Consider the following 13,873-nt stretch of genomic DNA (forward strand, 5'->3'; position numbering starts at 1 on the left):
ACCCTGCTATACCCTGGTATATTGCTGTAAAATAGGAGAGTACAAATAAGAGTAATGAAATTTTCTGAGGAAGCTACGTGGCAGGTAGGGATCCCAACATACTAAACTGCATGAATGAAATGAATGTAGCCACTATCTTAGCACTGAGTACATATACTTAGGTAAAGGGATCTTATTTGGGGGAAAAATGCAGTATGGAAAGTAACCGAGATGAGATACCTGAATGACATTTGAAAAAAAAAAAAAACAGATTGGTTATTTCTTATGATTTGGGGCATTTCCCCTTCTTCTACAAAGTGTTGTCTATCAAACTCATAAGCATATGAATCTCTTTGACTATACTATTGTTCAATCTGCCTGTTCATAACTCAGCCTCTTATTCCATTATAATGCTTGAATGATTCACATGCAATGTTTCCAATCCACTTTTCCTATCTTGTGAAACTTTTTAACGAAATGTTAGCATTTGCAGGCACCAGATGTTTTGACATAAGGAGAAGCAATATGTAAATTTTAATCCATGCTAGGAACAATAGCCTGGAGGCACCTTTTTCTTATTACATGAATCATATACTTAACCACAATGTGGTGGATTATATCAAAATCATCACCACCCTGAATATAGAACATTTGTCTTGTGGTTGCCAATTAATGAAACTGATATATATTTAACTTGATGGGTACCAGTGATTTAACCAATAAGCCTTAGCGTACTTCACTGCTGCAGCCTCCTTTATAATTAGACTTTTGGTCTGATTATTATCACAACTTCATACATTTTCCTCTAATCTCCCATTGGCTGTCAGTACAAATGATGCTGACATTAATTCTGTTTCTCTGTCAGTTGCAAACATTGCTACTTTTAATCAAGCAGTGTATCACGTAGTGCTTTTCTCATCTCTGAAATAACTTTTGATTTTATTTTCTGACGCTGTTTATTTAATCGTTAAGCGTCTGAGTCTGCAACAGGCTGAGCACTGCCTTTCTTCAAAGTGAACTGAGGGCTCTCACTCCCTCACAAAGGAGCTGGGTACCTTTTATGATCAAATCCTAAGTGCATAATAAATATGTAAAAAAGCAAAGCTTCTTTCCATGGCTAATCACTGAACTTTAAATAATATTTATAATATTATTGTGTTTTAATACGGATAGGGGTGTCTTAGCGATTTGATGAAATAAAGAGCCTGGAGAACATCTTTATTACAAATAGAATGTTTATCTGATGTACACAAACAATGAGCACTATTTTACATGAAACAATGAACTATTACAAAACTATAGCTGAAATATATATTACTGCTCAACAAGTTCTGCATCATTTCCTGCACAGAAATCACCAAGTATCTTCTAAAGAAAGCTGCACTTTTGATATTAGGAATTCAAAATGCAATCCAAATCCTTACTTAATTCATTAAGTAAGAGTATCTTTTAGTGCCAAATGCTACCTAATTATCAGCTTTAAAAAAATGTTTTACATCTTAAAATACAATATTCTGTTTATCCTAGATTGTCTGGGGAACATCTAGTACATTAAAAGGTTTTTGTAGAGCTTCTTAGTGATTTAACTGATATCATCATGCCTGCTAGCAATTTTGCAACATTCTGAAAACACTTTCCATAAATCAAAGCCTTAGCAGCAGGAATAAGCAGATGGCAGGAGACCATATTAAAGAATGTATCAATTATTTTTATTAATGGGAGGCTACTGGATCATGATGTATCATAATGGACTAAATGTTTAGCAGTTGTGAAGTGTTTTGTCTGTTAGGTATCTCAGATGTTCTTAGCGGATGTTATTATATTGTCTTGTGATGGTGTTCTTTGAGGGACTGGATAGTGAAGTTTCACCAGGGACATATAAAGAGATGTTTTAATTTCAGTCCTTTAATTGTATTCATATAATAAACATAAAATACCAGCGTGTATAAAATGTAATTTTAAAAAGATTGCATGTACAGTGTGTAATAAAGTACATTCTGTCTGCATACATTGACTTAGAAAACAAGATACTATATGGTTAACAATGAAAAATAGCAATTATTATCAAAATATTCTACAGTCTCATAATAGTAATGTAAATGTCTTTACTTATCTAAGAGACTTAACATAATTTTAAATTACAATAATTTTACATCCTCCATTCATATATACAGTCCTATTAAAGTCAAAAGGTATTATAATAACAATATTCTTGTTAAGATTAAATGACTGAATTATATTTCGTTATTTTACTGTATAAAGCAACTGCATTCCTGTTTGTTAAAACTGTTTGCACTTACTGTAGCTTTTCACACTATGCACACCATGCACAATGAAATAATTTATGTTTCTGTTCTTAGTATAGTATCTATATCCATTTCATGAATTAAACAGGATGTTAATATTTCAACTCCCTTTCCTTTTGTGTAATTATGAGTCCACTGTTTTGTGTATTCTGTAGGAATATGTCCACCAGCTTTGAACAGCTGTTACTGAAAACAAGCAAGAACTCCTCATTTAATACATGTTGACAAAAATAGCCAGTTCCCCTCACCCCCTGCCCTGCTTGGGGTCAACCTCTGTAAGTCTTTAAACTCTTTTCCAGGCCCAGAGCCACAGACATATTATGCATCTCTTCCAAGAGATTTCATTAAACATATCTCTGTAGAAAATAGCTAAAAAGTGTATTTTGCTTGCCCCATGTTTTACTGCAATAAAACTCGCATGGACAGCAAAGAAATTCCGCCTGAGGAAGGATGTCAGGATTTGTCCCTGTAGTCATGAAATCCCTTTCCTCGGTGCAAGTCAGCAGGACCAAGCTCTGCTCTGCTCTAACAGTCCTCCCAGCTGCACCGCGGCCTCACCGAACCTGGGGTGGGAGAGGGCGTGCTTACTCCAGAAAATCTGGGATATGGTTTACCAGCACACGCATCTCTCAAATGCCTTCGGAACCACCTATTTATCCCCAGATGTCCTAGATTACTGATTCTTGCACCCTGTATCACCACTTGATTTCAAGGGTGATGCTGCAATACAGGTTATAGTTACTAGCTAAAATACTAATTATAATGACTTCCTACCAGAACAAACCTAACAGTAGTGAAACAACATTGCCATAATATACACCTACAGGTATGGATAGATTTAGTGTTTTGGGCAAGGGGGTTGGGGATTTTGTGTGAATGCAGACAGCTTGAATGCGTTTAATGATAGATGCAATACGGTATATTGCAAAAGGAGCATTCGCTATCTTCTGTTAAGTTTCTCATGCAGGAAGAGGAAAAAAAATCTGGTGCTTCAGACAGAAGCAATTGTCAGAAGAATGAAAATCAACTTTAAAAAATTTAATGGATGCACTATAATGTTTTTTTAGAACAGTGCTTATAAAAGTGATGAAATTCAGGATGTTATTTAAAGTCAATATAGTTCAGAAGTATGGTCTAACTCCCATGTAAAAGTTCAATGGGAAAATCATGTAATACATTCATATTTAATTTCTTTTTCTCTATTATGAGCAATTCACACTGGTGTATTTAAAACTAATGTAGTAGAAACTGCAGTACAAGGACAAATGGCATTTGATATCAACCAAGTATCCCCTCCTTTTATCAGCTAAAATGGACAATACGCATCCTACACTAGACATAATGTGGACATAAATGTTACTTTTAATTCATCATATTTTGAATTCAAATGTCAATATTAGCTAGTCTTTGGAAAAACTATGACAAAGTGGTTCCTCTTCTAATGAGCTTAATTTATAGAAGCACTCCAATTAAAATGGTGATCAGTTCTACGTTCAATTACCTTTGGTTAATACTCATTTGTCTTTCCGTTTCTTTCTTTCATGCTAAAAAAAACTAAAAATAAAATGACCAGAGGACTGTTCGTTGTTTTTATTATTTTTAACCATGCAGTGGAAACGTATCTCAGCCTCTTCGGAGGGCCAGGTGTGTGCTGGGCTGTCTGGGACCCCACACGTATGCAACGAGATCAGTTCTGCACTGTTCAGCTTATATACAAGTAGTTTGCATAGGCTCTTATAAATCCTTGAGTTTCCTAAAAACATAAATATTATTGTGAAATTGGATACTCCATCATCTTTCATAGCCATCCAGATAGAATTTATTATGCCACTGCTAACTCTCCAATTAAGAAACTATTGTGAATAGTTTCCCCAAGAAAACTAGGACCCAAGAAACCCCAAGAATCTGGGTTGGTCAGGAATGGCCTACAGCCCTGGTGGAGCACAAACTTCACAAGGAGTGTGAGGAGGATCCAGGTACCAATAACAGAAGAGAGAATAGGAAGAAACAATTGCTCTGTTCTTGTGTAATATGTTTAAATGCACTTAAAACATCCACGGAATCAACAATCCATTTTAATTGCCTCTTACTCTTTCCAATCCTGTGACACTTCTGGGGTTAGAGGCAGGCTTGGTGACAGCAAAATTAACACATACTTTTGAAACATGTTTTGGAATTTTTAAGAGAACTCCCTAATGTGACCTTTTGGCTCTGGTTGAGGAAGAACTATGAAGGACCTGTGCCAGCCTATTTTCCCATGTATTAATATTAGAACGATTGCACTTAATGTCCTCCAGGAACACTCCAGAATTCCACTATGTCTAGAAGTGATATGCCTTCTACCTGCTGTCTAACTGCCAAGCCTTCACTGACTCATCAAAACACATTTTCTGAACGCTCCCTCTTAGCAAGGTAGTTATGAGAAGCAGTGCATCGCATCAACACTTCTGAATATCCCCTTTGGTTTGAAAAGTCTTCCTTTCCAGCTTTTCTGTACTGAATCCAAAACCAAATTAGAAATTAAATTCTCTTTGTTTCAAGTGTTTGCAATGGGAATCTTGTCATTTCCCTCCATTTCCAAATGGATCAAAAGCATGCATATGGATAGAGTCCCTTTGGAAAAACCTTGCTGTGCTGCCAAAGGACGTCCAGAAGCACACTCTTGTCTATCTGAATTCTGATCTCTTCCACACAAAAAAGGACGCAGTTTGAATATTCTTGGAATAAGCAGCTGACATAGCACTGTTACCTATTGTGCTTGTTTTAAATTGTGCTAATTGTAACACGGAGTATCTTTGTTGTCTTGTACATCCATACAGTCTTTCTGCTAAATGTCATATATTTTTCTGTCTGAGTTCGTTTGAGTCTCTGTCATTATGTTAGTTTCCATTTTTCTTCTGTATCATTAAAACATATATTAAAAGTCTGTTCTTTTTCTACAAATGAAATTTTTAAAAAATGGAATTCCATGAAAAGCTTAATGGATTTTCTCCTTTTAAAGAGAAGCCTACGCAGTTTAAATTTCACGCTCACTTCACTTGTGCGAAAGCACTACCATCTGTTTTTTCAGATTTTAATACCTGTAACATCTCTATAGTTCCCAGCTTAAATAGTTCCCTGTTGCCTCACATTTTGTATAATTTTTAGTTATATAAAAAAGAGAAATTAAAAAATGACTAAAACTCACGTTGATAGCAGAGAATAATGAATGCAGATTGAAGAGGGAGTTTCAATACATTTTTGTAACGTGGGTATTCCTTTTGTGGTAACCATTTTGATAGTGCTGTAAAAAGTCATGAAACAATAGTAAAAGCATTCCCAGCAAAGAAAGATTTGTGCAAATGTCAGCTGTGAACAGAGGGTGTGAATTTGGGGCAAAGTGATATGAGTTCTTGTCCATCTCATTTTCCTGTGAAGTAAGGGATGATTTAAACCCTTGTCATGTGGTAACTTAACTTCACAGTGGCTCTCCTTATTCGTATTTAAAATAAGCACAAACACCATGCTTACGTTCAACTCAGTCTTTTAGCAAGTGATTGAGAGAAGTATGAGGCCCTTTCTGCTTTTATAAGTCATCTCCATCATCTGTGCTAAAGCTGCTTCTCCTGCTGCTCTCTTTCGACGCGGCTGGGGACGTGGAGGACAAGAGTGGGTCTGTTCCAAATGGCGACACCCTGTCATCCAGTAAAATTTCCTCTAGCCGTTGCTCTTCTTTCAAGGCTGCGCTGAAGGACAAATCCGTGAAGTGTGAAAGCGGATCAGAAAAGGCTGTAGATCCATCACAAACATCAGAATTTGGTCCATGTGCCAGAGGCATTTGTTGAGAGTAGTCTACAGAGTTCTCCTCTGCATAAGACTGTTGCTTGATGACCTGTGCAGCTAAATCGACAGCACTGAGGGAAGACATGACTGGAAGGCCATGTGCGCGTGCCTGGATCTCTAGTTCCTAACATTTCAAACAAAAACAATTAGATAGTGACTTTATAAGACAAAATAGTGTTTTCAGAACTATTGCAATAAGTATACGGATAGTACATGCAAATTAATAATATTTTTAATCCAGTTGTAAGACTATGTTTTGAAATATGAAATTGTTAACCTATGATAGTTTGCCACCCGAGTGTTTTTGTTTCCCCTCCTGTCGTTAAGCAGCTGTCCTACGGGACCATAAAAGATAGGACAGTTTCTCTAAAACCGTTGCGTACTGAACCCAATCAAGGTGACAGAAAAGCATTGCACCTTTCTAGCTCGTTATCCATGGCTACGCAGAGAAATAGAAGATACTTCACTTGATGATGCTTATGATATACAGGTATGTGTAAATCACCATATGTAGGATGAGTGATTTTCTGTCTATCTATCTGTCATCTCATCTTCATGCGTGTCTATATTCAAATCTTGCATTTCAAGCCATGCAGAGCCGTATTCTGCTGCTTAGTGTCGCAAGCAGATATAACATGGCACACTATACCCAAGGAATTGTAACATGTGAAATGGTTACAAAGGGAAAACGAAAATACTGAAGGGAATTTTGTGTCCAGTATTGATTTTTGGCTGCAGAGATACAGTTTTTTGCTTCCTTTTTTGTCTTTCTCTGGCTCTAATACATACATAAGGAAAGTCTTTGTAGAAATACTTTATTGACTTTCCACGTAGTCCTTTATGTAAGGTCTAATTATCAAAGAAATCTAAAAAATATCCCCTCCCCAGTATACACAGCAATAAATAGGGAAAGCCAATTCATTTTTAATAAATGCCATTTGGGGAAAAGTGATATAGATTAATAAAATTTGATGAGGGATAAGTACTGCAAAAGCTTTGTAGTTCATGGCGACGTTCTTGTGCAAACCTGAATTCGGAGTAGAAGTCTTCTGTTAGCATGCTCTAATTTCTTCTGCCTGTGTTCTAATTCTCTGGCTCTCTGTTGTTCTTTTTGTAGCCACTTGATGTACTCCACTGATGCTTTTAAAATAGTTCCTTTGTTCCAGCGCATATCACTGCAGAATGTAGAGATAACCTTTTCACAATTGTGCATGTCAGCAGAATTCATAAGAACTTACAAAATCTTTTACATTAATATGAAATAATGATTTACATGACTATTATTCACTCTTAGATATTATTGCTTCTGAATGGAAATTTTAATAGAATAGTTAAGAAGCCCTTATATAGTAAAATTAATCCCAGAATGAAAATAAGTGTCAAAAGAAAGTAATAAAGTGACTTTTTGTGGGAGAGCTAAATGCAATATCATGATTCTACCATTACAGTTTTTATATTTTTAGTGAAAATTGCTTTTATTATTAACTCTAAGATTAAAATCTATGTGCAGTATTTCTGCATTAATGAACTAGGAAATATACATTACTGAGGACTTAAGCCTAAATTTTTAAAGATCATTTTGAATATACTACTCCTTTTACCTGACTTACTAATGAGGTTGCTTTTATGCTTGTTGAGAAAAAAATGGTCAGTGCTGAATGCCACTCCTCATTGATGATAGACCAGACAAATCACACTTTGGTAAGCATAATGGCTATGGAATGACAAAAATCCCCTTCAAAAAATCTTGAAACAGTATAAACCAAGTTAAAATCCCCAGCTATATGCAGACCCCAAATCAAAATAAAAGCCTTGCAAAAAAAAAAAAAAAGATTAAACATATCCATCCATCAGAAAATTATGGTTTTATGGTTTAACTTCCAGTTTACAAGCAGTCTTACTAACAACAATACACTTGTTCAAATGCATCCATTCAAGGACTTTCATGTACCCATTTATCAACTTCCCATGTATTCCTTTATGTTAGGTCTTGAGGCCTTGGAACAAGAATCAAATTTGTTCAAAAGGTTTAATTTCTAATAAAGTTCAGCATTTTATGATACGGGATGGACCCGCTGCATGAAATATACAGACAGAAGGGTTTATCCAAACGATCCACTTCACTGCAAGATGGCTTAGACTGTGGAGAAGATTGGCAGAGGTTCTGGTCCTATAAAGCAAACCTGAGAAGGAAAAAGCTATTTAAACCAGCAAGAATCTGAGGTTGGGAGTGACCTTAGAGTAACCACCTTAGTGGGTTTTTTCTTTTAGTGTTTATTCCAAATACATATACTTATATGCTGGCTTTTATAGAGTCAAAAAGAAATACAAATAACACTCCAGTCAATCATCACTTTCCATTATTTCTTGGTTGCTTTAGTTAGTGAGACTTGCTTCTACTCACATGCTCACTTATGGTGAGTAAAACTGTGACCTGGAGTGGATTTATTGCAGAAGTGTCTATGCTTTACTTCAGCCTCTCAGAGTAAGTGCCCAGAGAACCTTGCACCTTACCCTATGGCTCAGCACCCTTAGACACTTCCACCAAGGCAGCTGTCCTTCTTTCTACTGAATATACAGGGCAAAAGCTGGGCAGGTACAGGATTTAGGGACCCAGACTACCTGGCCTTCCCTGATGCACTGTACTAGGGATAAAACCTTATGGAGCTGATAGCTTTAAAGATGCTTAGTACCCAAAGGGGGCCTATGGGAAAGATGGGGAGGGACTCTTTATGAGGGAGTGGAGTGATAGGACGAGGGGTAATGGTTTTAAACTGAAAGAGGGGAGATTTAGATTAGATATTAGGAAGAAACTCTTTACTGTGAGGGTGGTGAGACACTGGAACAGGTTGCCGAGGGAAGCTGTGGATGCCCCATCCCTGGAAGTGTTCAAGGCCAGGCTGGATGGGGCTTTGAGCAACCTGGTCTAGTGGGAGGTGTCCCTGCCCATGGCAGGGGGGTGGGAACTAGGTGATCTTTAAGGTCCCTTCCAACCCAAACCATTCTATGATTCTATGATTCCATGATAATCTGCAAAATTATTTATGATAAAGCATCACAGTGTTTAACCATATCCTAGAATTTAGATAATCTGCTAGACATTTGGGAGAACGAGTTTTTTGATCAGAGAGGGCTCGAACTCACATCTCTGTCCTCTGGGCAGCACACAAACCGCAGGGCTCCAGCAAGCTGGGACCTCCCCTTGTCTCAGTGATGTGGGCCATGAATGCACAGCTTTCAGGATTAGAAGGTGAGGTGGTCAGAGAGAAAATAATTATTGACTCAGACCCTGCTGTCTGCGAAGCCATAACATCAGAGGCTGCTTGCTGAAGTGGGTATGTCTTCTCATTTAGACATTCCCTGGTCAAAAAAACTAAAGCAGAGGTGGGACTGGGAGCCACGAGCAGAACCTGTGTACCTCACGGCAGCTGAAACATCTCTTGGCAGTTCCTCTGTCTCCTTCTTCCTCTCCCTGTACTTCCTGCCCAGTGGGGAGGACAGAACATTTTCCTGCCAGCATCCCATGGACTCCCTCCTAGGAGGGGACTTTCTCCTCACATGTGGGATACTTACGTTCAAACCGTAAAGGTTAAGGAAGTTTTTAGTACACACAATGCTTACTTTCCGGACAAATCTTTGCCATCACCACATTATAATCTTGTTTTCTTCAGGCCTCTTTGGAAGGTTAAGTAAAATACTGAGAGGTCCCTATTTATACCTGAATTGCAGTGGAGTTTGAAAGGCAGCGAGATGCCTGTCTGTCTACACCAGAGCACTCCTGAATAAATAGGAGCAGCGAAGTCCGGAGGACAACAACGTTTCAAACCATGAATGTCCACTGCCATCTCAGATATGAGCTATATGTGCTATATATAGCTCAGAATTACAGTAGGGTTTTGTTTAATTTCAAGTGAAAACAACTGATTTAGGACATTTTCATGGCAACTATGAAAAGTGCTACAGTAATAAGAAAACCTATAACCGAAACTCTGGAGAAACGCAATCTGCCCAGGCAAGGGGGGTCAGCTCCTCCTGCATGTAATCAAGACAAAACTAAGCCAGTGTCGGACTGATGGTCTCAACATAAAAATGTAGCACTATGAAATCAGAAATTAATCCATGACTGGAAAATGGAAATAATTAAGACATGTAACAGCATGAGAAAAATATGCATATATCACATACTTGGCAAATATTTGATGATAATGATTTCACAATCAATTTCATGTCAGTTATAAAATGTTATGAATGCAAAATCAAATTCAGACAAAAATATTTTTTGGTTAATCTTTCTGCTTGACATATGAATAAGCCATATATTCATGACTGTGTTTGGAATCTTTTTGTGATGAAATGCATTCATGTTACACATAATTGACCGCCTTTGTGATATTGCTTACTTTTAGTTCATGTTGCCTAGATAGTTTGATTTTTTACGTATATGGTAATGATATTTTTTCTCATAGGTTGAAGTAAGTCTTCACAAGAGGGCTAATTCCTGGATTCAAACTGCCAGAGGGATGGATCTGGTCAGCTTCTGCGTGAAATGCATAGATAGATATCTCTTGTGGCAAGATTTACAGATTTGAGAGGCAAAACTATCATGGAGATCTAGGATGAAAATGCTGTGGCTACTATCATAATTTAAGAGACTCTGTTATGCTCTGTGTGTGTCTGTGTCTGTGCATGTATCCCACATACCTTCTACATCTGTACTTATATATACATATGCTGGTTGGTGTCTTATTAAATGAGAAATGTTGAAGTTAAATCTTCCAATGTCTGAAGGCAACACAGCAAAGGATCAGCTGGCGACCTTAGAAGTCAACATGGCTTTCACTCCTTGTGTCTCTATTTATACCAGTATTTTCTTTTCAGAAAATACTGAAGATGTCTGTGCTGGTTCTGCATCGCAGACACTCTCCATCCGTTCTAGCCCAGGGCACCATACAGCAGTCACGGGACAGAGCTACGGAGAAACAGAAGCTCTGTGCAGACATGCAGGGTTGGAAGAGCAGCAACGTAACAAGTGAGGATGAAGGAAAAGGAGGGGAATAGGACATGGGAGGTGCCTGCATAGCAATAGCCTGCAATGCATCTGGCTCTGCTTTGCAGGCAAGCGGATTCATCTATCATGGGAAGAAAAAAACACCTCAGCATTTGAAGGTGGGTTAACTCCAAGCATAGCAAGTGCCTAAGAATTCAGATATTCTCCGTTCAGTAATTGGTTTTCTGTTATTTCTCTGAAAATGCTGAATTCTAAATTGGGTGTAAGTTATCTGAAATATTATAAAGGTGGCACTGGGGAAATGTGGGTTTTTTGCTTTTTAGAGATTTACATATTGTGCTTTCTCACCATATAATAGAGATAAAATTTGAAATGACAAGGCCTACAAACCCATTTGAGAACCTTTAAAAACTGGGCAGCTACTGTCAGATGTTAGCCATTTTATTGGAAACTGCTTTATAAAAACAGACCAAACAGTTGCATTCGCAACTGTTTTGAACCTACTAAGTTCATTATAGATCAACTAGTCTTTGGAGATGTCAGGAATCCTTTTTTTTTTCTTTCATTTATCTCTTTCACTGTCTGTTAATTCCTTTCTTTCCCCCCCTGCTTTATTCTTCATTTTTATTGTGTGTATGTAAGTCTCCTTCCTGTAAATACTGAAACATGTGGGAAACTCTACACGTGAAACAAGTCAGTTGAGAGCAGTAAGAAGTTTTGCAGGTCTGGTCATCAGCAACGACCTCTGCAAAGGAGGATTGTGTCTTTGTGTGTGCATGTGGTACAATAATCGAAATTTTTAGCAGGCTACGCATGTGTTACCTGGTTTAATTAACAGAGGTCTACCACACTTAACGTGATTTGCATGGAAAAGTAACAAGTAAGTAACAAACACATTGTGTTTTATTAGTCTTGGAACCCTAGCTCCTCCTAACTTTACCAGCTGAATCTCTCTTCTCAAATCTTAAATGCCCAGATCCCAACATGTAACTCTCACCTAGGAGAGTTTCTCATTTAGGAGAAAAGAAACATAGCCATGAGACTGATCTTCAGCTCATTTCCATTCAGGTAACTTTGTTGAAGCCAAAGGAGCTCCACTGGTTAACACAAGTTGAACTCTTGTAGGAAGGATGAGAACATCTGATCATCTAAGATTAAAATCAATTAACAAAAACAGAATTTGGGAGACGGTGATAGTCACAGAGTCTGCCAGACACAGAGCAGTTACTAATAGCAAACACATTTGTGAAGCTGAAACTATGTTTGCAGACCGTTTCTTTCCCTTTTTCCAAGAAATTAACTTTAACCTATGCTTGCTCAAAGAAATACTTTGAAGGACTTTGTACTTGTTTTGATGACCTACACAATTACAAAGTGTATTCTTCTGAAAGGGGCAGCAAGTTTCCATTTTATAATCACATAAGTGTACACAAGGTTTTCCTTTACAAGAAACATGGCTGTGCCGGCTGTTAGAGGGTCTGTCCACCGGCAACAGACAGAAGGTCAGGCACAGGCAGACGCAGAGAGTGAGAGCAACACACTACTTCTGCCCAAATCCTCAGTGATTCTCTTAACATCCTGTCTGTGTAAAACGACTAGAATTCTGAAAGACATTTTTTTTCTTAGTATTTCTGGTCATTCTTGTCGGCTACCATAAAACAGTTCTTGTGTAGGCATTTCTAGACTTTGTCAGAATGCGAAGTCCTGTGACCCACCTAAAACTGGGGTCTGAAAGGCTGAACACAAAGGAACCACGAATGGAAAGGTAGGTATATTTGAAGGAGCTGGTTATGAGTTTTTCAGCAAAATATTACCGGGTATTTGGGGCCTTTTTTTATACCATTTTTGAATTATTCTGTATGACTGTTTTGCATTTCTGAATCATCTACCACGTGGATATCTAAGCATTGAAAATTACACAAAAGAGTCAAAGTTCTTTGCAACTTCTACTTATCTCCATTTTCTAATGCTGATGAAGTGAACTTAAAACACCCATTCATTTAAGCAATGTAATCCACGCTTTTCATCATTAAATTAAAAAAAAAAAAAGTGAAAAGAATAGGGTTTTAAGCCAGTCAAAAGAAAGTCCCTGCAGAAGCTCTGCAGGAGCCAAACAAGTTCACTATGTAACTAACAAAACAAAAGTGAAATAAAAACCCCACACACCACTTCTAAGAAATATAAATCATAAAAGGTTTCCAAATAGCATCAAAAATGTCCTTTTCTGTTCCTGAGTCTGAATGTAATCTTCTTGAAGCAAGCCATCTGGGACAGGCATGCTAACCACAATGGCTTAGTTATGGCAGTGTTTGCTCTTCAATGCAAAGCCTGATTTGCTTCACTGTCATTAGTCCAAGCATCAGTAAGGTTTCTCCTTTTACAGCTAAGTTCCCACTATAAGAAGAATGTTCTAAAATCAATATACGAGGTGAAAATGCTACGTGTGATAAAATGTTACAGATAAAGTATTGTAAGAGCTGATACATCTCTTTCTTTCAAAGAAGAGGGCAGATTGGGGGCACAGTAAGGTGTTATGAAGGAAAAAGCAAGAACTGAAAAAGAGGGTAAGGACACTGAGTTATGATTTGGCAACACAGGACCGTACCAGAAAGAAATAATAATTTTGATCTGCTCAGCCAACAAAACAACATGGTCAAATTGATGTATTTCCACCCTCAAAAAAAAATTGTTTACACGTCTTTGGATTAATTTAACCTGGCACCAAGCTACAGCAAAGTTGTGTTATAACCTAGTTTTT

At 37.6% G+C, this 13,873-nt stretch overlaps 1 protein-coding gene across 2 annotated transcripts in view; it reads right to left on the bottom strand.

Moving 5' to 3' along the window:
• Nucleotides 1-1,286: 1,286 nt before the first annotated feature.
• Nucleotides 1,287-13,873, bottom strand: part of TFEC (transcription factor EC) — a 73,407-nt gene continuing 60,820 nt past the window's right edge. For both annotated transcript variants that reach the window (XM_054225017.1, XM_054225009.1), the window contains exons 7-8: nucleotides 7,135-7,282; nucleotides 1,287-6,231 (exon numbers count right to left, since the gene is read on the bottom strand). In XM_054225017.1, the coding sequence (XP_054080992.1) occupies nucleotides 5,851-6,231; nucleotides 7,135-7,282 (529 nt within the window). In that variant the 3' untranslated portion in view covers nucleotides 1,287-5,850. The remainder of the gene's footprint in view (nucleotides 6,232-7,134; nucleotides 7,283-13,873) is intronic.

The sequence above is a fragment of the Rissa tridactyla genome, chromosome 1, assembly GCF_028500815.1.
Source record: "Rissa tridactyla isolate bRisTri1 chromosome 1, bRisTri1.patW.cur.20221130, whole genome shotgun sequence".
Taxonomy (NCBI): Eukaryota; Metazoa; Chordata; class Aves; order Charadriiformes; family Laridae; genus Rissa; species Rissa tridactyla.